We start from the raw sequence: 22,353 nt of genomic DNA on the forward strand, positions 1-22,353 counted from the left end.
GAAGCAGCAGGACTTGAGGGGACCTTGGCCAAGGGAGTGGGTGGGAGGATAGGCATGGGGGTGGGGGTCGGGAGAGGAGACTCACAGCATCTGGCTCCAGCCCACAGGGGTCCCCAGCTCCATTTGTTCTAGATCTCCTTCCCTTTCTGTCTCCCAGCGCTGTGGCTCTGTCCAACATGTTCCTCTGGATGCCCAGTGGATTGGTCCAGCCTCCTTTCCACCCCCAAGTTCTCCACGAATAATCTCTGTGTGCCTGCTGCACGCCAGACGCAGGGCTAGGTGCCAGACCCTCTTTCTCACCAACTTCTTTGCCGCTTTTCCCCACCTGATCCCTGCTCTCTTTGCCTCCCATTTCTGTATCTCAGCTTCAAAGTATTTGTCACTGTGTCACCTTGGTGAGGGAGTAACTGGGGGTGGAGTAAGGTGGGGCGAGTGGCCCAGAGCACCCAGATGGGGGGGGGGCAGGGCAGCACAGACCGTAAGGCTTCTCCCCCTGCCCTGGAGGGACTCTAAGGACAACAATCACTATTCATTCTGAATGCCCTTCTCATGATAACTCTGAGGTAAAAATTATCCTCACTTTGCGGAAGAGGAAACAGCTTCAAAGGGTTATGTGACTTGCTGGGGTCACACAGTAAGTGGCAGAGATGAGGGTGGGACCCCGCCTTCCGGGCCTTCGCTCCAGAGTTCTGCTCTTTCAACACAGTTCTGTCTTCCCAGGTCCTCTTTCTTGCCCTGTCTTTCTGCCCTAGGCCCTTCAGGCATCTGGGAGTGGGGAGCGGGGGAGGAGCTGGGAGCGGGAGAGGAGCTGGGCCAAACCCCTGCCCGGTGGGCAGAGGAGCCTGAGGGCCTGGAGGGTGGCCAACCCCCCCCACCCCGCCCCAAGACCTGGAGCCATGGTCATCACCTACCCGGAGCTCTGGTCTTCAGACCCTGTCACTACTGAGGCCAGACTTCTTTCCCTCTTTCCCCTTCCTGCTTTCTTCCCTTTGCCTTCTTTCCAGCCTTTCCTTCCTGTCACTTCCTCTGGGGAAGGAAGAAAAGACGGAGATGGCTGTGCCAGTGGGAACTGTTGGGCTAGCACATCCTCTCCTGCCCTTCCTGCCCCGCCTCCAGCTCCCCTATAAGCCCTGACTTGGCAAGGCTGGCTGCCAGTTCCAGGGGGGCCACCTTCCCCGCCCGGCTTCTCCCCAGGCAAACTTGAAGGGGGATGGGCGGGAAGCACAGTCAACCAAGAGACAGGACTGAATGGAGGGAATGTTGGTGAACCTTTCTCTCATCCCGCTCCTGCAGAGCTTCCAGGCGAGAGATTCAAAGCCCCCTTTCCTCTCTCCTCCTCTCAGCCTGCCGCCCAGCTCTGAGCCCTAGGCCCCAACACTGGACTTCCTGCTTAGAATTCCTCCAGGCTGGAGCTGACCTGACTAAGAGACCCCCAGGTTCTGGCCTTTGGGGCATGATTAGGGAGGAGGAAGGAAAGGCCAGGGAGTCTTAGGAAGGAAAGCCGGGAGGCAGTGGAGGCTGAGGGAGGAAATTGTGGTGGGGGAGGAGGAGCAGCAGAAAAGTGCTTCCTACAGAAGAGCTAGCATTTGAGAGTCAGGGTCCAGGAATCTCATCGGTGGCTTCAACAACAACCCTTCACCCCCCTGTCCATTCTCCAGTCTCTGGGGAGAAGGTGCAGAGCTCTGGGAATGATAGGCAGAGCTCAGGGACACCCCCACCCCCCACCCAGGGCCAGCCTAGTCCTGGAGGAGAACAGGAGGAAAGCTTTTGCTCAGGGTTCAAGGACGTGATGGACTCCGGCATAAGAGGGTGCATCTCCAAGTGCAGAGACGTACGTGGATCTGTGTCCTGTTGTAAGTGAGGGGCCCAGTTGAGATGTGTGCATGAGTGTGCTAGAGGATGTGTGGCAGTTCCTGAGTACAGAGACAGAGAAGAGATTGGAAGAGAAAGAGTTAACACCTGGATAAGGAGTGCAGCCCCTCTTGGGAGAGAAAGCCAGGCCTTGTCACTTATTTTGGAAAAATGGTCCAACACTGAGAGGAAGTGGGGGCAGAGCTCATCGTATTAGTTCCCCACATCTGCATTGTCACACCCCTATCCTGAAGCCCCAGGAAGGAGAAACAGTGGATATGTGTGTGTGTGGTGGGGAGCTTGCAGCCCAGGAGTGTTGCCTGATCATGGTCTTAGGCTCAGAAACTGCCTGCAGCTCACTCCCTGGGATGCTCTGTAGTCTTTCCCTCCCCACAAACAGGGGAAGGAGGACTGAACACACATACAGGGGAAAATAGGAAGGGAGACCCTCCTTCTCCTGTCACCTAGCCCCTTCTCTCCCTTCTCCTTTCTTTCCACAGTCCTGCCCCTCTTCATTCCCTTTGATGGGTTCTTTCAGGATGATGAGGTATTTGAGACCAGAGATAAGACCAGGGGTCTTGCTGACAGGCCTGTTTCCCTATGTCCTGTGTTTCCCTCCAAGTTTACCAAGCCAGAGTTGGGGCCTGACCTCAGGATGCAGGTAGGGAGGGCTGGGAGAGTAGAGAAAGGCCGCATCCCACCTAGGAATGGGCCATGGGTCAGTCCCTCATTGCTCTTCACTTATTCCTGAAGGCTGGTTGCAGATGCTGCGGTGAGAGCAAAGGGGCAGAGAGCTTGCCCATCCTGCCCCCAAACAGAAAACCCTGTGCCTGACACCACACTTCGGGTGTTGGCTCCTAATCATCTCCTTTGGGAGACAGCCAGCCTGCTCTTGCTCGGGCCTTTGGCCAGTTGGGCCTCCAGTTCCAGTTCCCTTCACAGAGTAAAGGACAAGTCCAGCCCGGGGGCAAGGGTCCTGTTCTCCTGGCACCTGGTTACTCTAATCAAGCAGGCATGGAAGTGTGAGAGAAGGCATCTTCCCATTGGAGCAGTTCCCCCCATGGCCAGCACCCCACACTTGGAGGGAAGGGCCAGGAGGCTCTGCCTGGACCCATCATCACTGCGCACCTCCAGGAGCCCTGCCTGGAATTAGGACCTCCCTTCTCTGCTTAGGGAGCGCACACTGAGAAACGATGGCCTCTGCTCAGCTCGCATCCCAGTTGACTTTGATTCGACTCCTGGGCCCCCTGATAGCTCACTCCTGGTCCCTCTCCCTCTCCCTATGTGTTCCATGGAGAGTAAGACCAGGACTGGAGAGAATTAAAGGTGGGGTCACTGGGCCCAGAATCAGAGTGGCTATGCCATCTCAGCCCGGCCCACCCTCTCCCACCTGGCACAGACAGGCTTTCCTAATCTAAAAGCCAGCTTCCTCTCTTAGTCTTTTATCTTTCCCCCTCTCTTCTCAGGAGCTCTCACTCCAACCTCTCCTTGCCACCCTCCCCTCTGGCCAATCCCCTTAATTCCCTTGGACATTTTGAGACCAGCAAGGAACAGGAGAGTCACAGTGGGGGGTACTTACTCCCTCCTCAGACTAGAGGGACTTGAGTGGACTGCCCTCCCCCAAAATAAAGCAGTGAACTGCCCCACAAAGAAGAAAGGAACCAGCAGGGTTGGGTCAGGCCTCTCCTTCCACCCTTTGGCATAGAGAAACTCTGCACAGAAACCCACATGCAGAACTGGAAACAGGGCTCCAGCTTTAGAAAATAAAGTGTTTGTTTATTATGAAATTAGAGATGGAGGCCCCTCCCCTTCCTCCCTTTTTCCCCTTCCCCAGCTGCCTCCCTCTTTCCTTTCCTTCCCCTCCCCTCCCCCTGGGGCTGGGAAGCACACAAGACAATTCCCAGAGCTGGGATGCCCAGGGCAGGCCAACAGCTGCGCAGAGCTCCAGGGAGGCGGCCGTGTGGGGGGCTGGAGCTCTTGCCCTGGGAGGTGGGCTGGCACCCTCTCTCTGCTGGAGGCCAGTGGAGCCAGGATGAGGCCATGAGTGATGGATGGAACCATGCGGGCAGGTCTGTAAAGACAGGAGAGCCAGGGGTTCTAGGCAGTGAGTGGAGGAGGGCTTCAGGCCATCCCTCTGCTCCCTCCTCCCCCTTAATTAGGGGCACTGACCTGGGGCCAAAGATCCCCCTGCAGGAGGGTGGGCAGCAGTGGCTGGAAGTTTCTCTTGTTTTTTGGGATGGACAACAGAAATAACTGAAAAGCCAGTCACAGGGACCGGAGAGAATGCAGGCAGATGTGGGCAGGAGACAGACACAGAGCATGTGTGTGGGCAAGGGAGACAGAGAGAGGGTGTGGGAGAGATTTAGAATCGGGCAGACAAAAACAGAGTCACGGAGAGAGTGGAATCACAGTGAAGGAACAGATTGAGAGTCGAACCACACAATCCAGACCCAGACAGGAGAGTGTTACAGAAAGAGACAGAGATCCCTGGAGGGAGACAAACTAACGACTTGGGAGAAGGGAGGCAAGAAGGAGGTTGCCCTGGGGAAGCTGGGAAGAGGGACACCGGGAGGAGAGGAGGCCTGGGGGGCTCGCCCCCAGGCTGCTGCCGCCTGCCTGGAGCCCAGGGCGTGGGGGCTCACTCAGAGAGCCTGTGAGGGGTGCCCCACCGCAGCGGGCAGGGCTGGGGCCCGCTCTCAGGGGGTCGGGGGCTCCTTGGCCCCGTACAGCTCAGCCAGGGTGCGGAAGAGGGGACCCCAGTCGTCCTGCGGCTCGGCGGGGCCGAGGGCGCCCCCCGCCTCGCTGCCGGAGCCCAGGGAGCTGAGCGAGCCGCAGGAGGAGCCACGGCCCTCGTAGCCGTAGACCTGCACGGAGTCGTAGGGCGGCACACTGGGGTCGTCGTCCGCCTCGCGGAGCCGCAGCGCCAGGAGCTGCGCCACGTCGGCGGGCCCAGGGGGCCGGGGCTGGCGGGGTGCCCGGGCCCGGGGCAGGACGTCGCGGCGCGCTGGTGGCCCGGGGTTCGGTGGGACTGCCCCGTCGGGGTTCTGCAGGGCGCTGATGTCGAAGGCCTCCGTGTCCTCTTCGCCGCCACCCTCGTCGTCATAGGTGATGATGTTCTCACGGACGTCCTCCTCCTCCAGCACCATCAGTGCTTCCTGCTTCTGCCGCCGCAGGGCCACGAAGAGCACCACCAGGGCTGGGAGAGAGGCGCACACAGGCCCGCTGAGTCTGCGGGGTCCCCGGGAGCACGGTGGCCTGCTTCCTTTCTGGACCATGCGCAGGTTGGGAGACAGAGGAGACAGTGTGGCCCGGGGTGGTAAGACCTGGGTTTGACACCTGGCAAGCCTCATCTGGAGTCTGACTTCACCCTGCATTCGACGGGTGACTATGGGAAGTTGCTTCACTTCTCTGAACCTCTTTGACCCTTAGAGGGCTTGTGTAGATAACAGGGAAAATGAATTCCCCCCTTAGAGCTGTTGAAAGGATGAATCCGAACTAGCACAAGTGATGTGCCAGGCACCACATGCCGCCCAGTCAGGCTTCAGTAAATGTTTTTTAAGGCTTCTGGCTCGCATTGTGGGTTGGTAATGTCAGGGACGTGAGACCAGAGCTCTTCTCTTGGACACACAAGGGAGTGGGAAAATCTGGGCATGGTGCTTCCTTCAATACCAAGGGGGAGACTTCCCCAGATCCAGGGACTTGGCCCCTCTCTCAACCCCCTGCAGGCTCAGACCCCACGTTGATGTTCCGAGGTGGCCCGACTCACCAAGCAGGGTGCCCACACAGGTGACGATGGCAAGCAGGGCCCCAGTGCTGAGCCCGGCCGGTGAGAGCTGAGCCTCGGGCCGGCAGGAAGCCACCGAGCCATCGGGCCGGCAGCGGCACACGCTGACAGTCACTGTGGCGGTGCTGCTCAAGGCTGGCTGCCCCCAGTCCCACAGTTCTATGGGAACCAGATAGGGTGCCTGGCGGGGCGGAGCAGGGCGAGAGGGCAGCAGCAGGCTGGCGGAGCCATCTGTGGGAGAGGGAAGGTGTGGGGCCCCTTCCTGAGACATGGTCCCAGTAGGGTGGGCGCGGCCCAGGGAGACAGCTGCCCATGGGGAGGATTGGCAAAGAGCAAATGTGTGCACATCCACATCTACCTTCTATCAGGTGGAGGGCCCAGATGTGGGGGCGGCAGTGAGGCAGACCAGGCTAGAGGGTGGTAGGGGAGCAGGAGAGCAGGGAGGCCACCCACCTCGGTTGTCACGGACAGTGAAGTTGGCATCAGGGCCCAGAGGACCTTGAAGGGAGACACGGCTACTGTTGCCCACCTCATCTCTGTCCAGGGCCCGGATGACCTGAATCAACTGGGAAAAAGAAGATAGGCCTTGTATGGAGTGGGCACTGGGAGGTCTTAAAGTCCCGAGCCCTCTGCCGCAGCAGCTCACCTGGCCGGGGACTGCTGAATCACACACAAAGGTGTCATAGGGCTCAGCCAGCTGGGGGGCGTTGTCGTTCTCATCCAAGATCTGGATGGCTACTTGCACACGGGAGGCCTGTGCGGAGCTGTCTGAGGCCAGAACATGACACACACAGTAGTTGACACACAACATGCACGGTGTGTGGGCACGGATGCCCCGTGTAGCGCCCAGCATACACACGCGTCACGTGGACATACATGGGGCAAATGGTGTGAGACGAAGGGAACAACACCAAGAGTATACGACAACATTCAGGTGGGAGCCAAGATAAGTGCAGTGCAGAAGGTACATTCCATGGGGGCACGGAGCACCCGGGACAGGCATACATGTGCCATAAATGAAAGGCAGACAGAAGGTGCATACAGGATGCATGCAGGCCAGTCATGAAATAAACGCATTCATACCACATATTCGATATACACTCAACATTTACAACAAATACAACATACATGGAGTGGGTGTTGGATACACACCGTGCATTCATTGTCACCCCCCACCCAGGGTCGAGAGTATGCATTTTCATACATAGCACCCACGAGACAGACAGACAGACACACACACACAAACACACATGCCCCATCAGCAGTAGGAAGGCTACGGTATAGCCGTGAGTAGCACTTAGACTTGGCCTTGGGGAGCCAGGCCAGCCTGGGCCACAGCCAGACACAGGCCCCCTTCTTCATGCAACCCTTCATCAGGTTGTTCCCTGTCATCACCGACTTGCCCCTCACTGCCAATGCCATCCAAGGAAGAATGGAAGATGGGTATCCCTGCCCAGGCTGGTGCTCACTTCTCCTGGCTGAGCCTCCCAGACTCTTTAGTCCTCTCCCAGGTCGGGAGAGAGCTGGCTGGCCCCAGGGAGAGGGCCAAGGTCCCAGCCTGTGCAAGGGAGGCTTGCGTGGGCTCTCTGGCTAAGGGTTCAGGGCTCCATCCCTTCTCTGCAATAAGGGTCTTAGGCCTGCTAGTTGATCTTAGGGTTTTCTGGAGAGCAGGATTTGGTGAGAGGGTGAGAAGACAGAGAGGGAAACACACACACACACACACACACACACACACGGCTAGCAATGTATACACAGGCAACTCTAAACACTGCATACACACAGGGACATTCACATGACAGACATGCATGCAACGCCACATAACACACAGCGACGGGGCCATAAACATGATCTTCTACACATAAGAGGTAACATGGTGGCAGGGATAAGTGCTCTGACTCCATAGCCTCATAGGGTCTCGGGTTCTGCCCCTTCACAGCAGCATGACCTCGGGAAGCTACTTAACTTATCTTTGTCCGAGTCTCCTTATTTTCGAGTGGGGAAGTAATTGTACCTCCCTCCTAAAGCTGTGACGGTGATTACATTAAGCTATCCACATTTGGTACTAATGTATACACAGTAGAACAGTACTTGGTATACAATAAGTCATAAATTCTTTGTCCACGAACACTCACATACACAAAACGATATCTACAAACAGCCACCTGTACCAATCCTTATATACCTCTAATCACACATTCGCACAAATATTCTATCTGCTCAACTACACACACAAATACGTGTGGGTATATATGAACTGTTACACACATGGAATTACACACACATGTAGGTTTGCACTCACATGTGCACATACATAGAGCTCTTCGCTGCCCTGTACAAACATCTCATGCGCACAAGGACAGTTCCCAGAGACAGGACACAGAAGGCAAATGCAGGAGGCCCTGGGGTGTGAGCAGGAGTGATAAGGGGAGGTTCTCACAGGGAAGGGAGGTGTCCTTGCTTCCACAGGCCATGGCAGCCCATAGACAGCCAAAGCATGCTGCTGTCAACTGGTGGCTGACAGGGGCAGGAGCTGGCCCTCTCCCCTGCCTTGGGGGCTCTCTGCAGGGCATCCCGGGGAGGGGCTGCTGGAAGAACCCCTCCAGTCAGCCTCCGGAGGAGGGCCCCAGCCCCACCCTGGCTTCAGCCTGAAGCAGACAGCAGGGATGGCAGGGTCTGCCAGGGTGCAGATTGGGGTTTCCCAGGACTCAGGAGTAATTTGAGGTTTCCCAGTTGGGGAAAGTCAGGTATGGGAGTGAATTTAAAGTCAGGGCAATACACAGACAGATCACTGTGCCCAGGCCAGCCCAGCCTCAGAGACCAGGAAGCCTGCCTGGCGGTGGTGATCCAGGCTGGGAAGGCAGCCCTGTACACTGGTGAGGCCTGGTGGCAGTGACTGCCTCCCCCTTCCCCACTCAGGGACAGCTCCTCTGCCAGGCGCCTGCTGCCTTCCCTGTCTCCTGGAGGTCCAGGACTCCTCACCGAGCTCCGTGGCCAAGACCGTGAGGTTGTGCCAGACGCGAGCCTCGCGGTCCAGAGGCACCACCGTGCGGATGGTGCCGTCTTCAGGCTCGATGGAGAAGCAGCGCTCTGGATCCGAGTGGGGGAGGATGGAGTATCTGGGGAAGATGGAGTGGAGCTGGAGGCTGATCTGATCTGTGGGCAGCACTGGAGCTTGCAGCTAGGCCTCCCTCCCTTCTGTTTGTCTTGCTGGCCTCTTGGCTCTTCTGGGCAGAGGGCCCGAGCTCACCGGGCTGAGCATGCCCAGGGTACCCAGAGCCATGATTCACATTAGGGTCCCCTTAAAAGACAAATGGCTTGGGGAAGTTATGGACATTAAACACCGGTCCTAAGACTCAGGGGGACTGGGTTTCCTGGTGGGGGAGAGACTGAAAGAGGTGGAAGGGGATAAACAGCCTGTCTTTCTGACTTTTGGGCTCTATTCTAGAGATCCAGAGACACCTCTGCCTCAGACCAGCTGTGTGACCTTGGGTGAATTGTTTAACCTCTGTTTACTCAACCAAGATGGGAGTGCCATGGCCGGGATGCTGAAAGGTGGGAAGAGCGGCTCTTCTCAAGGCAGACAAATCTGGATTGGAGTCCCAGCTCTGCTGCTTCCTGACTGTGTGACCTTGGGCAAGGAACTTAAGCTGTCTGGGCCTGGCCTCTAAAACGACTGGGGACGACCGTGTTCACTTCACAGGCCCGTTGTGAGAACTGAATGTTCCCAAGTGGGTAAAGTGTACAGCGCCAAGGGAGTGACCGGTTGTGGTAGCCAGCCATTCAGCAAAAACGCACATCAGATGAGCTTGCATCTGCTTGCACCGCCACTGGGAGGCGCCACTGCTATCCTCCCAGAGGGATGGGTGTAGCTGGGGGGGCGGAGCTAGCCGCGTCCTCCAGGCCTTCCCAGGCCCTCAGCCCTGCAGGGAGGGAGACCTCTGCCAGGAGGTGCCCAACCTCGGTGGGAATAGCCTGCCACTGGGCTCCTCCCCTGAGGCTCAGCCCTTCCCCTGCCCCGCCCCAGCTCACCTGATCGGGCTGGCTGGGGAATCCAGGTCCGCTGCTGAGACCTGGCCCACCAGCGTCCCGGGAGCTTTGTTCTCAGACACTGCCAGGTAATAGGCAGCCTGGGTGAAGGCAGGCGGCTCTGGGGCGTCCTGCACAGCCACGCGCACGGAGGCCACGTCCTTGAAGGGCCCTCGCCTCAGGTAGGCTGGGTCAATGAGGGTGTTGGTGGCCTCCACGCGGAAGGAATAAGAGCGCCGGGTCTCGAAGTCCAGGGGCTATGGGGAGAGGAGGTGGAGTGACTGAGGCACATGGAGACCAGGGCAGGCCCCAGCTCCTGGAAGTTGAAAGGACCCCTCCCCAGCATCCAGTGCTCCGCCCTCCTGAGAGGAGATGTAGGCACCGAGGGGCAATAGCCATGGTGAGGCAGATTACTTAGCCTGGGACGCTAGGTCTGCCCCCACCTCCATCATAGATGGGCTACATGAATAGTCCTGAGTCAGGCTTTCCCACTTGTTCGCCCCAGTCCCTCATCTGAAAGAGGATGAGATAACCATGATCTCTAAGCTTCAATGCAGTGGTCCCAAGTCTGTTCCAGACCAGTTAGAAGGGAGCCTCATGGGGCAAGAGGCAGTATGAGTAAGTGTTAGCAGACAGGAGGCTAACCTTGCGGACAGTGAGGAGCCCGTCTCGACCCTGGGAGTCAGTGCTGATGCTGAAGGCTTCAGACCCCTCTCCATCCAGGATGCTGTAGGCCATGAGGGCGTTGTCCCCCAGATCTGGGTCCTGGGCCCGCAACCGGCCCACCAGGGTGCCTGGCCCAGCCGTCTCCACCACAGAGAACTGGTATAGGCCTTGAGTGGGGACGGAGGGGAGACATCTTAGGTCCCCAGCCCTCCTCCTTCTCCCAGTACTTCCTTCCTTTTCTTGGGGTCTGGCTGGGGGAGGGTGGGGAGGGAAAGCTTCTCTGGAGGCTGTAGGGGGTGGGGGCAGGCAAAGGACGGCTCTGGGAACAGCACTGGCCCCTTACTCTGAGGGAACTTGGGCGGGTTGTCGTTGACATCGCTGAGGGTGACCGTCACCGTCGTGCTGCCCGACAGCCCCCCCATGTGGCCGCCCATGTCCTTGGCCTGAATCACCACCAAGAACTCCTCCTGCGTCTCCCGGTCCATGTTGGGGATGGCTGTCCGTATCACTCCTAGGGAGAGACGACGGGTCAGTGGGTGCCTGTTCGCATGGCTGCCCTACGAGGCTCTGAGCTCTAGCCTCACCAGTCTGGGGGTCCACAGAGAAGAAAGGCAGTCCATCCAGCACGGTGTACACAAGCTTGGCGCTGTTCCCGTAACTGGGGTCATCGGCATCATGAGCAGTCACCTGGATCACTGATGTCCCTGTGGGGGATCCCGGCACCCCACTCAGCAGGGGCAGGGCCAGGTGGGAAAGAACAGCAAATGAGGGGGACCCAGACACGAGAGCAACGCGGGAAGGAGAGGTGAGGGTGCTCCAGGAGATGGCATCTGGGATGGTCAGAGTTGGGGTACTCACCGACATTGGACATCTCAGGCACCGTGGCGTGGTAGGGCCCGAGTGGAAAGATAGGTGGGTTGTCATTAATGTCTTGCACCTTGATGATAAACTCTGACGGGGGCTCCAGAGGCCGGTTGGAGGCTCGGTCCACAGCTTGGGCCAGCAACACGTACTGTGCCTTCTCCTCCCGGTCCAGGCTCTTGGTGACATGGATATTGCCTGTGGCCTCATCAATCACAAATACAGTGCCTGCCCCCTCCCCGGTCAGCAGGTACTTGGTGCGGCCCTCGCCCCTGTCCACATCCGAGTGCAGCTGTAGGGGTCAGGGAAAAACGGCAGCAGGTTCCAAGCATGGGGACAGAAAGGTTAAAGAGTCTAGGTCTATGACTGGGTGGAGTGTTGGGAGTCCTGAGGGACCAAGGTCATTGAAGAAGTGATGAAGTTGCAGGATTGGGCCTAAGGGCCTCGAGAGTCAGGGCAGACCTGGGGAGGGCTGGTCCTTACCTTACCAATAAGGACAGGCTCTGGACCCGCATATTCTTCAATGACAAAGAACTGGTTCCACACCCAGCTCCTTCGGTTCCGCAGCAGCACTGGTCCTGGGGCCCCCCGGGACCCTGCCCAGGCCCGGGCTGGGGCTGCCAGGCGCCCCATGCAGCCCCAGCCACCTAGCCAGGCCAGCAGGAGCCTCACCAGGCCCCACATGTTTGGGCTCCAGCTAGGGCTCTGGTCGCTGTCCCCGGGTACTGAGGCATGAGCCAGCTGGGCCAGAAGGGCAGACGCGTTGGGGCTACCCCATGGATCCACACCTGTAGGGCAGGTAGCTGTTCAGGGTCAGGGAAACCCTTAACTTTCCCTGTCCCCCAACCAAAGTTAGAGGCTGAAGATCAGACCTCCAAGGAACCAGACACCCCACTGCCCAGAACCCAGACTGAGACAGAGCAGACAGTCTGATCCTTCCCTCCACCCAGGCTCTGCCTGTATTCACCTCCAGCCCTACAAGCTGATAAATCTCTGACCAGTCAACTCTGAGTAGAGAAGTGAGAGGAGAAAACAGGAGGGGAGGTGCAGGGTAGGTTTGGAACCCCAGATCTGGCCCCTGTTATTCCAGGTTGGCCATGCACCCCGGGGGGCTGGAGGCGTTGGGGACTACCAGGGAAAGGGCTTAAAATCCAGGGGCTGGGACTCATGGAGGTGTGGTCTCAGGGTGTCTGGGGTCAGGCTGAGCTAGGAGAAGGGGTGCAGCCTTAGGGTTGAGAGACTGTGAAAGTCCCTCCTCCACTGGGAACCCCACCTCTCCCGAACCTGCCCCTAGCCCACACTGCCAGCTGAAGTCCTTGAAGGGGGACTGGGCTCCTGAGGAGGGGGGGGGCAAATCCAAAAGAAGAGGGTGTAGAGCTGGGGGCAGGGCCAGGAGGCTGAGAGAGGAGAGCAGAGACTACAGACTCAGTGTTAGTGATGGTGAGACCCAGACTCAGGCACTGTCCGGCACAGACCGAGACAGAATGGCAGCAAGAGACACAAGGAGAGAGATCAAAGGAGGCAGCCTGAGTGTCTGACAGGCAGAGAGGAGTCATAGGTAATAGGTTTGGGAATGGTGAGGGTGGGTGGCAGAGGGGTTTTCTGCAAGTGATGGGCAGGTGGGGGGCAACCCTCAGCAGCAGGGGATCAGAGCAGGCCTCTGGAACTTCAATCTGAGACAGGGGGCAGCCAGGAGGGGGTTCAGGAATGGAGCCAGAGAGAGGACCCTTCCCACTGCTGTCTCCTCCCTCTCCTCCTGGGGGGACCCCTCAGGTAGCTGTGGCTGCTGCCCCTCCTCCCCCAGAGCAGACACACACCTGCCAGTCCTTTGCCTCCCGGGGGAAGAGGGAAGCCGGGACTGAGCGGGAGGCGGGACGAGGCGAGGAAAGGGCTGGAGGAGTGGGAAACTGGGTAGAGGCAAGGAAAGAGGAGGCGAGAGGGGAAGGGACGGAGGAAGGAAAGGAGAGCGGGAAAAGGCAAAGAGAAAGACAGGAAAGGAAAGGTAGGAGAAGGAAACGGCAAAGAGGAAGAGGGTGTGAAGAAAAGACAGGGCAAGAAGGAGAGGGAAGGGGCAGAGGAGGCAAACAGGCAGAGAGAATGAGGGTGAAGAGAGACCCAGGAAGAGGAAAATGGGGAAAGGAGGGAGAGAGGTGCGAGGGAAGAAGGGAAAGAGGTAGAGCGCGGGAGAAGGGAACGGGCAGTGGGCTCCTAGCCGCGGAGCGCACCGCTCTTAAGATACCCGCAGGCTGCGGGCCCCCTGCTGCCCCTCCGCGGGTTCCCGACCCCGGGCTCCGGGACAGGCGCCCTTACCTGACAGTGCCGAGGGGCCCAGGCCGGCGGGGAGCGTCCCCGCCAGCCCCCTTCGCCGGGTCCCAGGGGCGCAGCCCCGAGCCGATCCGAGCGGGCGCCGCGGCTCCGCTGCAGGTCTGAGCGGCCCCGGCGAGAACAAGGGAGCGAGACGGAGGGGGCGGGGGAAGGAGGCTCCGCCTGCGGAGGAGCGAGGCGGCTCCGCGGCGCGCGGGAGAGAGCCCAGCCTCCGACCCTCCCCGGCCAGCCCGGGCCCGCGCGGCGGGGGCGGGGGCGGCGCTCCCTGGCCGCCGGGAGCATACAGATGCGGCGCCCCTCCCGGGCCGTGCCCGCAGCGCCCGGCGGGGCACTCGGGCGGGAGGACTTCCAGGCCCCGGCGCCAGGCCGTCTCCGAAGGGCTGGCGGGGAGGGTGCAACCGGGAGCGCCGAGCGTCCCCGCACGTCCCCGCCGCGGGTCGAAAGGCGAGCGCGCGGCGAGGCGGGGAATAGGCGCCGGCCGCAGAGAGGCCGGGCTCCAGCTCCTGGGGCAGCGTCTGGGGCTGCTGTGGACCCCGGCCGCAAGGAGGCGGCATTTGGGGACCCGGTGCGCGGCACCACAGCCGGCCGACTGGGGAGCGCTTAAGGCCTGCAGAAGGGTCCAGGGAGTCCGCAGACTGGGCCCAGGGAGCAGGTCAGGGACCGAGGCAGGCAGCAGTGGGAGGGGGCGGCGGTGGGGAGTGGAACCTTTTTGGGAAGCTCATTTACAGGCTCCCACTGAGCGAGTGGCTGCTGCCCCCTGGCGGCCGCTGTGGGAGGCGTCTTGTAGGTGGCGAGCAGGTGACTAAACGCCTCTAACCTGGGACTGGGAACCTGGTCTGGGACCCTCCTCTTCCCAGGGGCCTTCCCCTCTGGCCTCCTGGGGGTGGGATTGGTGGGAAGACGCTCTGTGGTGATGCGGATAGACCAAGACAGAGATGGAGGGTGGGAATTTCCTGCTCCAGGAAGCAGCAGCCTGCCTAAACGAGGGTATGGAGCGAAAGCAATGGTGCCTCAGCGCTGAGCCGTCCTTTTCAGTTCAGTTTGGCTATCCCCCAGGCCCTGCCCAAGGAAAGCCAGTCACACACACTAGTTAAAACTAAGTCAGATTTTTATTATTTTTCCATAGACCACATCATTTAATAATAAAAAAAATAAAAATAAAAATTGAACAAAAGGAAAAGGTGGATATAAAGTGGAACCGGTGGGCAGGAGGCAAGGGCTGCAGGACAGAAGAGACTGGGAACTGCAGGGGCCCTGGGACTCAGGAGGAGATGCTGATTCAGCTCATAGGTGACCCAGTCTCCTGGCCCCGGCTGTTCCCAAGAGGGGGTTGTGAGTACCCAAAGGAGGTGGTGAGCAGGATGGAGGAAAAATGAGAGGTCTGGGGCTCCTAGCTGTTCCCCACCTCGGGGGCCAACCACCTCCATCCCTAACCTAGCTCTTCCCTCTCAGACTCAACAATGGAAAATGAGAGGGAGGAGAGGGCTAACTCCCAAGAGATAGGTTATGGGGGTGCGGCTTTGTGGGGGAAAGACAGCCACTGCTCCATTTGGTATGTGGGGACAGGTGGCAGCCATACGTGAGCACTGGGTAAATGGTGTGAAAGACCCCTGGTTCTAGGGTGGTGGAGATTGTACCTATCCCTCTGTGGCCTCGAACCCCCCAGGGCAGGGTGGCTGATGCCTGCAGCTCTCCCTCGTGTGTTCCTGGCTAGCGGCGCCCACCCCGGTCCCGCACAGGTGTGCTCCGACTCCGGCTCCTGCTGTGGCGCTTGGTATCTCTGCGGTCCCTCTCCCTGCCTCGCTCCCGGTCCCTCTCCCTCTCCCTCTCCCGATCACCCCTGTCACGCTCCCTTTCCCTCTCTCGCTCCCTGTCCCTCTCTCGGCTGTGCTCTCGACGCTTCTCCCGCTCCAGCTGTCGGTTGCGTTCCCGTTCTGCTTCCTTCTCCCGCTCCTTTTGCTCTTCCTCTTCTTGCTCCTTTCGCCGTTTCTCGCGTTCCTTGGCCCGTTCAGCCCGCTCTGCCTCCTTCTGAACAATCTGCAGCAGGCAGCAAAGGCAGAGAAGAGGGATCTCAGCCCCACTCACGCCAGTCCTGCTTTGTCTGTATGTCCCTTGACCCTGACCTAGCTCAGGATCATTGCCAGCTTTGCCGTTAAGCAGAAACGGGGTTGTCAGCAATCACATCTTTGTCTCTGGGCCTAATCCCTCCAAGTGTTCGCCTTTTACAACCACGATAGGCAGCGGGCACCATCCATGCCCCATGCCCCGCCTCTGATATTTCCTTAGCTACTCAGATGTGAACAAACTACTTTTCCCTTCAGTGGAGTACACCAGCCTCAAATTCCCAAAAAGGCTCATTACAAAGAAACTTAAATTTAAAAAGCAAAAAATCCTAGGGCTGCCTGGCTGGCTCAGTTGGAAGGGCATGCAATTCTTGTTCTTGAGCCCTACATTTGCCGTATAGATTACATACTAAATAAATAAAAATTGAAAAAAAAGGGCAAAAAATCCTAGAAACAGAAAAGCAAAGAAATGGTTTCTCAGCTAGCTAAAAGCAATTTCCAAGGATGGTCGGCACAGTCAACTTCCTAGATGCACAAACCCAGTTCCTGTTTTCATGTTGACCTTCACACTCTCAGGTTTGGCTTCTCTGTGGCATAGTCCTCTGGTTCTTCAAACTGCCTTACCTTGATCGTTTCTTCCCTTATTATCCTATGCCGATACCTGGGCCCTAAGCACGCCAGTAGTCAAGTGCATCTCCCTGCACCGCTGCGAGGCCTGGCTGCTACTCGGAGTGGAGCATGAAGTGGGCACTCACCTGGCTGTCAGTCAGCGGGAGCCAGTAGATGCAGGGAGCTGCCTTGGTCTTACGGAAAAGGTCATCCAGCAGCTTGGCAGGTGGTTCCTCCTGAGCTTTCTCTGAGGTGGAAGAAAGGGAGTTAGACCTTATGCCCTATGACCCTGTGTCCCATCCCATTTGGGTTCCTTTCCCACCTACTAGCAGGTATGTGTGTCCCCACAGCTAAGTACCTTTCTTCTCACTCTTCTTTTCTTTAGACTTCGCACGTTCCTTGCGGCGGCGGTCACGGGACCGTGATCGGGAACGGGGCCCTTCTCGAACTTTGTCCCGATCCCATTCACGCTCTGATCGAGTTCGCTCCCGCCGCTCCATTTCCCGTTCCCGCTCTGCCCACTGTTCCCGCACCGCCCGCTCCTGCTCCCGCTGCTCTGCCCGGGGGTGCTGTGGTGGCTGGGCTGGGGGTGGGGGCGGGGGGTGCAGGGGCCGTGGTACCCCCTGCTCCTCTGTCTTAGTTTCAGAGGGACGGTCCACCAAGAGGCCCCGGTGATAATCCAGCTGTGGGTAGAGGAGGGACAAGGACAGTCAGGATGGAGAGGATAACACTCCCACTGAAGGAGCCCAGGTATCAGGGCAGACAGATTTTGGAGCCCCTTGGTCCAACGAAAGGAACCAAGGGGTAGGGAGAAGAGGGAAAGGAATCTCAGTGACTGCAGGTTTGGCCAGGATCTCAGCTGGATTCTAGCAGATAATGGCCTTCCCTGCCCCTCTCCTCCTTCCTTTCCCTAGGTTTCTTACCTCATCTTGCTCGGCGTAGTCTGCACAAAGGAATTTGGGATTGGACTGGGGCCATTTGACCCCATGTAGAGCTGTGCGAGTGGCAACTGCTTCCTCTACTGTTGAGTACTGGTGGAGGAAGGGAGAAGGCAGAGGGTCACAACAGGCCTCAATCCCTCCCACTTGCCACAACCCCCTTGAACCTGCCCACATTGGTTACAAAAGGAAATATGCGCCACAACCTAGAAAATCAGCTTCCTCCCCTCACCGTTACAAAGCAGTGAGATTTGATCTTGTCAATCCAGAAGGCCTCTTCCACTAGAGTTCCCGTCCGGCCCAACAATTCCTTTAGTTGGCCTAAAGTGAAGGGGCGCACCTGCCAAGGAAAATGGAGTTTCCAGGTCTTGAAGAAGGCAAGAACACTCCTGTAACTAGTCTTCAGCTTCCCCAAGTATCTGGCACAGAAGTACAACTTCAGAGTGTGGGTGCAGAGCAGGGAGTATGAGAGGAGCGAAGAGCAGTAACACTAAGGGAGACACTAGGTGCCAAGCCCTCTGTAAATCCTCCAGACAGCCCTGTAGGCTCATACTTTGTCCCCATTTTTCAGAGGAGGAGACTGGCTGTGAAAGATTAAGTCACTCAATAAGTGAGTAACTGGCAGATCTAGGAGTGGAAGTAACAGGAATGCAAAGCTCAAACTTTTAACAGCCACTGAACAAGGCTGTTCTGTGGGAAATGACTCCGACTCACCAAATTGGAGATGTGGACTCACCAAATTGGAGATGTGGACGATGTTACTGATCTTGCCCCGGGGTGGGGAGGGCACCTGAGCAGTTCGGACTGGGTCATCAATTGTAATGGAAACGCCAGACTTTTGCTGGCTAATGGAACGACGAGTTAAAGTATCTCCTAAAGTCACTATCAAAAAGAGCAAAGGAACAGATTTCAGCAGGGAGCAACGCTAGCTCTCTTACCTCCGCTATGCCTTTCTCTTACTCCTTACCAAGCAGTCACTCTTCCACCCAACTGTGCTGAGTGCTTACAATGTGCCAGGTACTGTCTAGGCAGGGCGCCTGGCTGGCTCAGTCAGTTAAGTGTCTGCCTTCAGCTCAGGTCATGGACCCAGGGTCCTGGCATCGAGTCTGTTTCGAGGCTCCCCGCTTGGCAGGAAGCCTGCTTCTCTCTCTCCCTGCCACTCTGCCAACTTGTGCTCTCCTATCTCTGTCAAATAAATAAAATCTTAAAAAAAAAAAAACACACAAAGGAACTATCTAGGCAAAGCTCCTCATTATGGAGATTCAAAGATTCAAACCTAGCTTTCAAGCAGCTTACTAACTAGGAGAGGAAGGTAAAACAGAGATGCAAAACACTAGAATAAAAAGCAGGAAACATTAAAGGCTTTAAGAGAGGTCCAAATAAAGTGCACTGGGGATTCAGGGAGCTACAGGCTTCACCCACCTTTCTTTACTTCATGCTCCACAGGAGGGGGCAAGGCCACCTCTACCGAAACCTGGGGAGGTATAGGGGGTTCTGCTTCAGGCTCCTTCTCTTCTTCCTCTTCTTCCCTTTGCCCATTCTCCTGGCCCTCTGCAGGAACTACCTGTAAGGTATTAGATAATGGAGGAACTCTTAAACATCAAACTGGCCCATTCTTCTCCACCTCTGGTTTCCTGAGAGGGTGGGACAGTCAACCTAGCATGTTCCTTCCACTAGGAGAAAGATTTTATTTTCCTCCACTGGATCCGGGGATTATGAATGCCTCAGCTCTGCCATGAGGAAAACAAAGGCAGGAGTGGGCAAATTTTTTCTGTATGGGTCAAGATGAGAAATATTTTTAGGCCTTGTCATACACTCTGTTGCAACTCTTCAAGGAGAACGTTACAGCACTTAAGCAGCCAGAGATAAGAGTAAATGAGATGGTATAGCCCTGTTCTAATAAAATTTTCTTTATTATGGACAAGAAATAGGATGTGGTAATCTGCTGACCCCTAAAATCACAATTAGCCCAACCCTCTGCATAGATGGCAGATCTCCCTTCCAGGACTCTAGCCTGGCAGCCTACTCAGTCCACTGCCTGCTCCCCTGACACTGGGTACAAGAGCCTTACCTGGGTGACAGTCCGGCAGATCTTCAGCCCCTTGTCATGGGTTCCATCATCACCATTACGCTCTGTCTCATCCTCAGAGATTCGGGAGTCATCAGCATGAAGATCCACAATAGCCTCCTGCCCCGCCAGGGGTTTGATGTCGGGGATGAGGCTCTGGGACACAGATACCCCCCACCCCGTTACACTGGGCCCATGTCTACTCCCACCTCAATGTGTCTCATCCTCCCCTCCCTGGCTCCTCCCACCTCACCTTGAGTGACTCAGTGGTGATACTGATGGAGGGTTTCTTCTGTGTGGTGGCTGTGCTGGCTCCCCAACGCCGCTTCCGACCAGGCTGGCCCCCCTCTGTGTCACTGTTTCCAGCTGGCACCCCCTTGGTAGCTGCTGTCCCCAAGAAATAGGACCGAACAGTTAGATGGTCTTAGGGTCCTCTGCTGGTTCACACCATTAACACCTAAAGATAGCCTTCGACTGGAATTTCAGTAAAAGGTTTGTTACTTAAGGAAACTGTATTTGGGGATTGGGGATACCAAGCTTCAGAGCGAACAATAAAAGGACTAGAGCCACTTTCTGACCAATAAAAACTACTGTATCTCTGAAGGCAAAGAGGGATGGTTAACTAGGGTGGTGAGCAGTTTAACCTTTTAGTGGCAGAAATAACTAAAGTCATGGGAAAGACCGACTGAGAAGGACAGGGAATGCAGAAAAACAAGACTATGTAATACTGATGTCTAAGTAAAATTTAAGACTGTGATGGGATCTGATCATGCTTTAGGTTCATTTTCACACTATGACTTCACATTAAGTTACAAAGATCTATCACACTTATTCGATTTAGAGTTCCTCATTGGGAAAATGTTAAAAATGTTACTGTTTGAGGTGTGAGCACTCTCCTTTCCTCAGACACTCCCTCAGAATAAAGGATAAACTGATGAACATTATAGAGGAGTCCCTCAAACCCACTGCTGGTTCTGAGGGTTCAGGTATCTGAAAGAGAAAATGCACGTAGGGCTAGATAGGAAACTGTGAGACACCTTATAGTGTCATTAGTTAAGAAAGAAATGTGACCTGGGGAAAATGACAGGGATTATCTGAAGTTTTGAATTTCAAAATGGAACCCTACATATGCCAAGACGACATAGATTCGTTGGGTGGAGGAAGTGGGGTGGGAAGGGGTGACCCAAGAATGCCACTGAGAGTGAGTGGAAACCTATTTCTCTACGAACTGATTTTTATGGTACTCCTGACCTTTATCAGGGATTTGGGGCTAGACTTACAGACAACGGAGATCTTCCTCTTGAATGATTTGGGCAGCGAGCTCTGTATAGAGAAGAAAAGGGGAAAAAAAAAAAAAAAAGAGAAAGAGACACACCCCACAGAGAGGGGGGAAGGAGGTTAGATGGGGCAGTCTTAGCACAGGCTCCAAAGACACAGAGAGAGAGAGACACAGAGACAGACAGAGACCAAAACAGAAGCGGCAAACGGCAAAAACGAAGCAGAATCAATGCAAGTTAGAGAAAAAAATAAAATCAAACATCACAGCAGGGGAAAGTCATCTAGTCCATACCACACCTGTGTATTAGCTTAACCAGAAATAAGCTGGAAGAGGAATTCAGGAGCCTCCCAGCCCTTTAAAGGCATAGGTCTTGTCCTCTTCCACTGTCTCTATGGGTCAAGAGGACAAAACGAAGCAGATACGCCCAGAATTGGGTCATCTAGTCCTCCTAGGTCTTCTTGCAAACTCTCAGAAAACATGAGGAAGCAAGGAAAACCAACTTTGGGATGGTCACTACAACAAGGTAAGCCTCTTCTTCTCAATGCCCAGCCTGACATCCAAGGACTGTGGCTCTGATTTACTGGGACAGCAGACTGTTAAGGCTGTCCATACCCCTACAGGGCAGAGCAGCACTAGACCCATCAAAGAGGATGCTCCTGAGCCAAGGGCCAGGATAAAGACTCTAAAGGTGCCTTTGGTAAAGGAAGGTTATTTATTTTTTTGAGGGTCAAACTGTCCCCAGGGAGCCTCTTGGCTTTTCAACCCACTATAAAGAGCTCTACCAGAGCCTTACTGTTTCCTCTCCAACCAAGGCTTAAGCCTTAGGGGCTCTGCCAAGGATCAGAAACTCCCAAACCTGCCTTTGAGCAAGTTTTTGCCCCCAACACTCAGTGGGACAAAGACTCTGGATAGAGCAAAAAGAGGGAGAGGGAGAAAAGGGGATTAGAGTATTTTTCAGATTTCAGTGCTTATTTCTGGAAAAACTAAGACCTACCACCCTTCTAAAGGGTAGGGCAGGACCCTCTTGATGAAATCCCTTTTCCCCATCCACCCCCCAGCCCCGTTTGTGTCGTCTAACCAAGTCTCCTTGGTCTCCGTTAAGGGCCAACCTGACCCCTAGCCGGGCCGCTCTCGATGGGTAAGTTAGTGAGGAAAAAAAAAAAAAAAGAAAAGAAAAAAAAGAATAGAAAAAAAAGTAAAGAAAGAAGGAAAAAAAAAGGTCTTAATTAAAACAGGAAAAACATGAACCAAATAAATAAATCCAATAAAGAAATCAGAAAAATAAAGAGAAAATAATCAAATAAAAGATTAAATAAAAAGAAAAAGAAGAAAATAAAGAAGAAAATAACTAGGAATATGACAAATGTTCCAGGTACCATCTCACACCTGGGATCTTCAGTTCAGCCAATCGCACCTCACTGTGTACTGTATCTAGTCAACCGCCGGTCCAATCAGAATGAGCCCTCCCTGCTAGGCGCTGTGCAATTGGTGGGGGGTTGGGTTGGCAAAAAAGGTGGGCGCACGGCGTGGTGGTCAGCACGGCACTGCCAGAGTCCTCCCAGGGGCGCAGGGGGGGCGGGAGGAAAACGTGTGGGGGGACGCTGCCCAGTTTCCATGATGTCAAGACAGTTCACTGGCGGTGGCCAGGCTCAGCGAGGGGTACAGGGGGAAAAGGGGCAGAGACATCAGTCCCAGCCCTGTAGGGGCATCATCTTGCAGTCCCTGATGAGATGGCCTGTGAGCAGCAGGAATGGTCCTGGCCTTTTATCGTGAGAGGCAGGCAGGACCCTATGTCCACCAGTGGCAAGTTCCAGCAATACCACCACCCAATACTTGGAATCCAGGTGATGACTCCAGAGTCCCTTTCTCCTCTGCCTGTAAAT

At 56.0% G+C, this 22,353-nt stretch overlaps 2 protein-coding genes across 8 annotated transcripts in view; both read right to left on the bottom strand.

The window, feature by feature from the left end:
- Nucleotides 1–3,631: 3,631 nt before the first annotated feature.
- CDH24 (cadherin 24) lies at nucleotides 3,632–14,060 on the bottom strand. 4 transcript variants are annotated; one of them, XR_009355585.1, is made up of 13 exons: nucleotides 13,499–13,779; nucleotides 11,672–11,976; nucleotides 11,186–11,480; nucleotides 10,912–11,031; nucleotides 10,671–10,838; nucleotides 10,307–10,494; nucleotides 9,665–9,918; nucleotides 8,615–8,751; nucleotides 6,282–6,403; nucleotides 6,089–6,200; nucleotides 5,618–5,866; nucleotides 4,021–5,047; nucleotides 3,632–3,922 (listed from the first exon to the last, which is right to left on the bottom strand). XR_009355585.1 is itself a non-coding variant. In XM_059181645.1 (12 exons), the coding sequence occupies exons 2-12, from the start codon at nucleotides 11,870–11,872 to the stop codon at nucleotides 4,548–4,550; spliced, it is 2,346 nt and encodes a 781-aa protein (XP_059037628.1). In that variant the 5' UTR covers nucleotides 11,873–11,976; nucleotides 13,499–13,779; the 3' UTR covers nucleotides 3,632–4,547. The 4 variants fall into 4 exon arrangements, 2 of the variants coding, with proteins under 2 accessions (XP_059037628.1, XP_059037629.1); XR_009355586.1 differs by having other exon boundaries at nucleotides 11,186–11,366; nucleotides 13,499–13,778; XM_059181645.1 differs by having other exon boundaries at nucleotides 3,632–5,047.
- A 543-nt stretch (nucleotides 14,061–14,603) lies between these two features.
- The window catches only part of ACIN1 (apoptotic chromatin condensation inducer 1), a 34,453-nt gene continuing 26,703 nt past the window's right edge, over nucleotides 14,604–22,353 (bottom strand). For 2 of the 4 annotated variants that reach the window (XM_059181643.1, XM_059181642.1), the window contains 10 exons: nucleotides 20,472–20,514; nucleotides 19,445–19,578; nucleotides 19,195–19,347; nucleotides 18,546–18,687; nucleotides 17,860–18,005; nucleotides 17,356–17,463; nucleotides 17,109–17,216; nucleotides 16,544–16,868; nucleotides 16,332–16,432; nucleotides 14,604–15,550 (listed from right to left, as the gene is read on the bottom strand). In XM_059181643.1, the coding sequence (XP_059037626.1) occupies nucleotides 15,224–15,550; nucleotides 16,332–16,432; nucleotides 16,544–16,868; nucleotides 17,109–17,216; nucleotides 17,356–17,463; nucleotides 17,860–18,005; nucleotides 18,546–18,687; nucleotides 19,195–19,347; nucleotides 19,445–19,578; nucleotides 20,472–20,514 (1,587 nt within the window). In that variant the 3' untranslated portion in view covers nucleotides 14,604–15,223. The remainder of the gene's footprint in view (nucleotides 15,551–16,331; nucleotides 16,433–16,543; nucleotides 16,869–17,108; nucleotides 17,217–17,355; nucleotides 17,464–17,859; nucleotides 18,006–18,545; nucleotides 18,688–19,194; nucleotides 19,348–19,444; nucleotides 19,579–20,471; nucleotides 20,515–22,353) is intronic. The other 2 variants (XM_059181641.1, XM_059181640.1) reach the window with 2 other exon arrangements.

This window comes from Mustela lutreola, chromosome 7, assembly GCF_030435805.1.
Source record: "Mustela lutreola isolate mMusLut2 chromosome 7, mMusLut2.pri, whole genome shotgun sequence".
NCBI classification, from domain to species: domain Eukaryota; kingdom Metazoa; phylum Chordata; class Mammalia; order Carnivora; family Mustelidae; genus Mustela; species Mustela lutreola.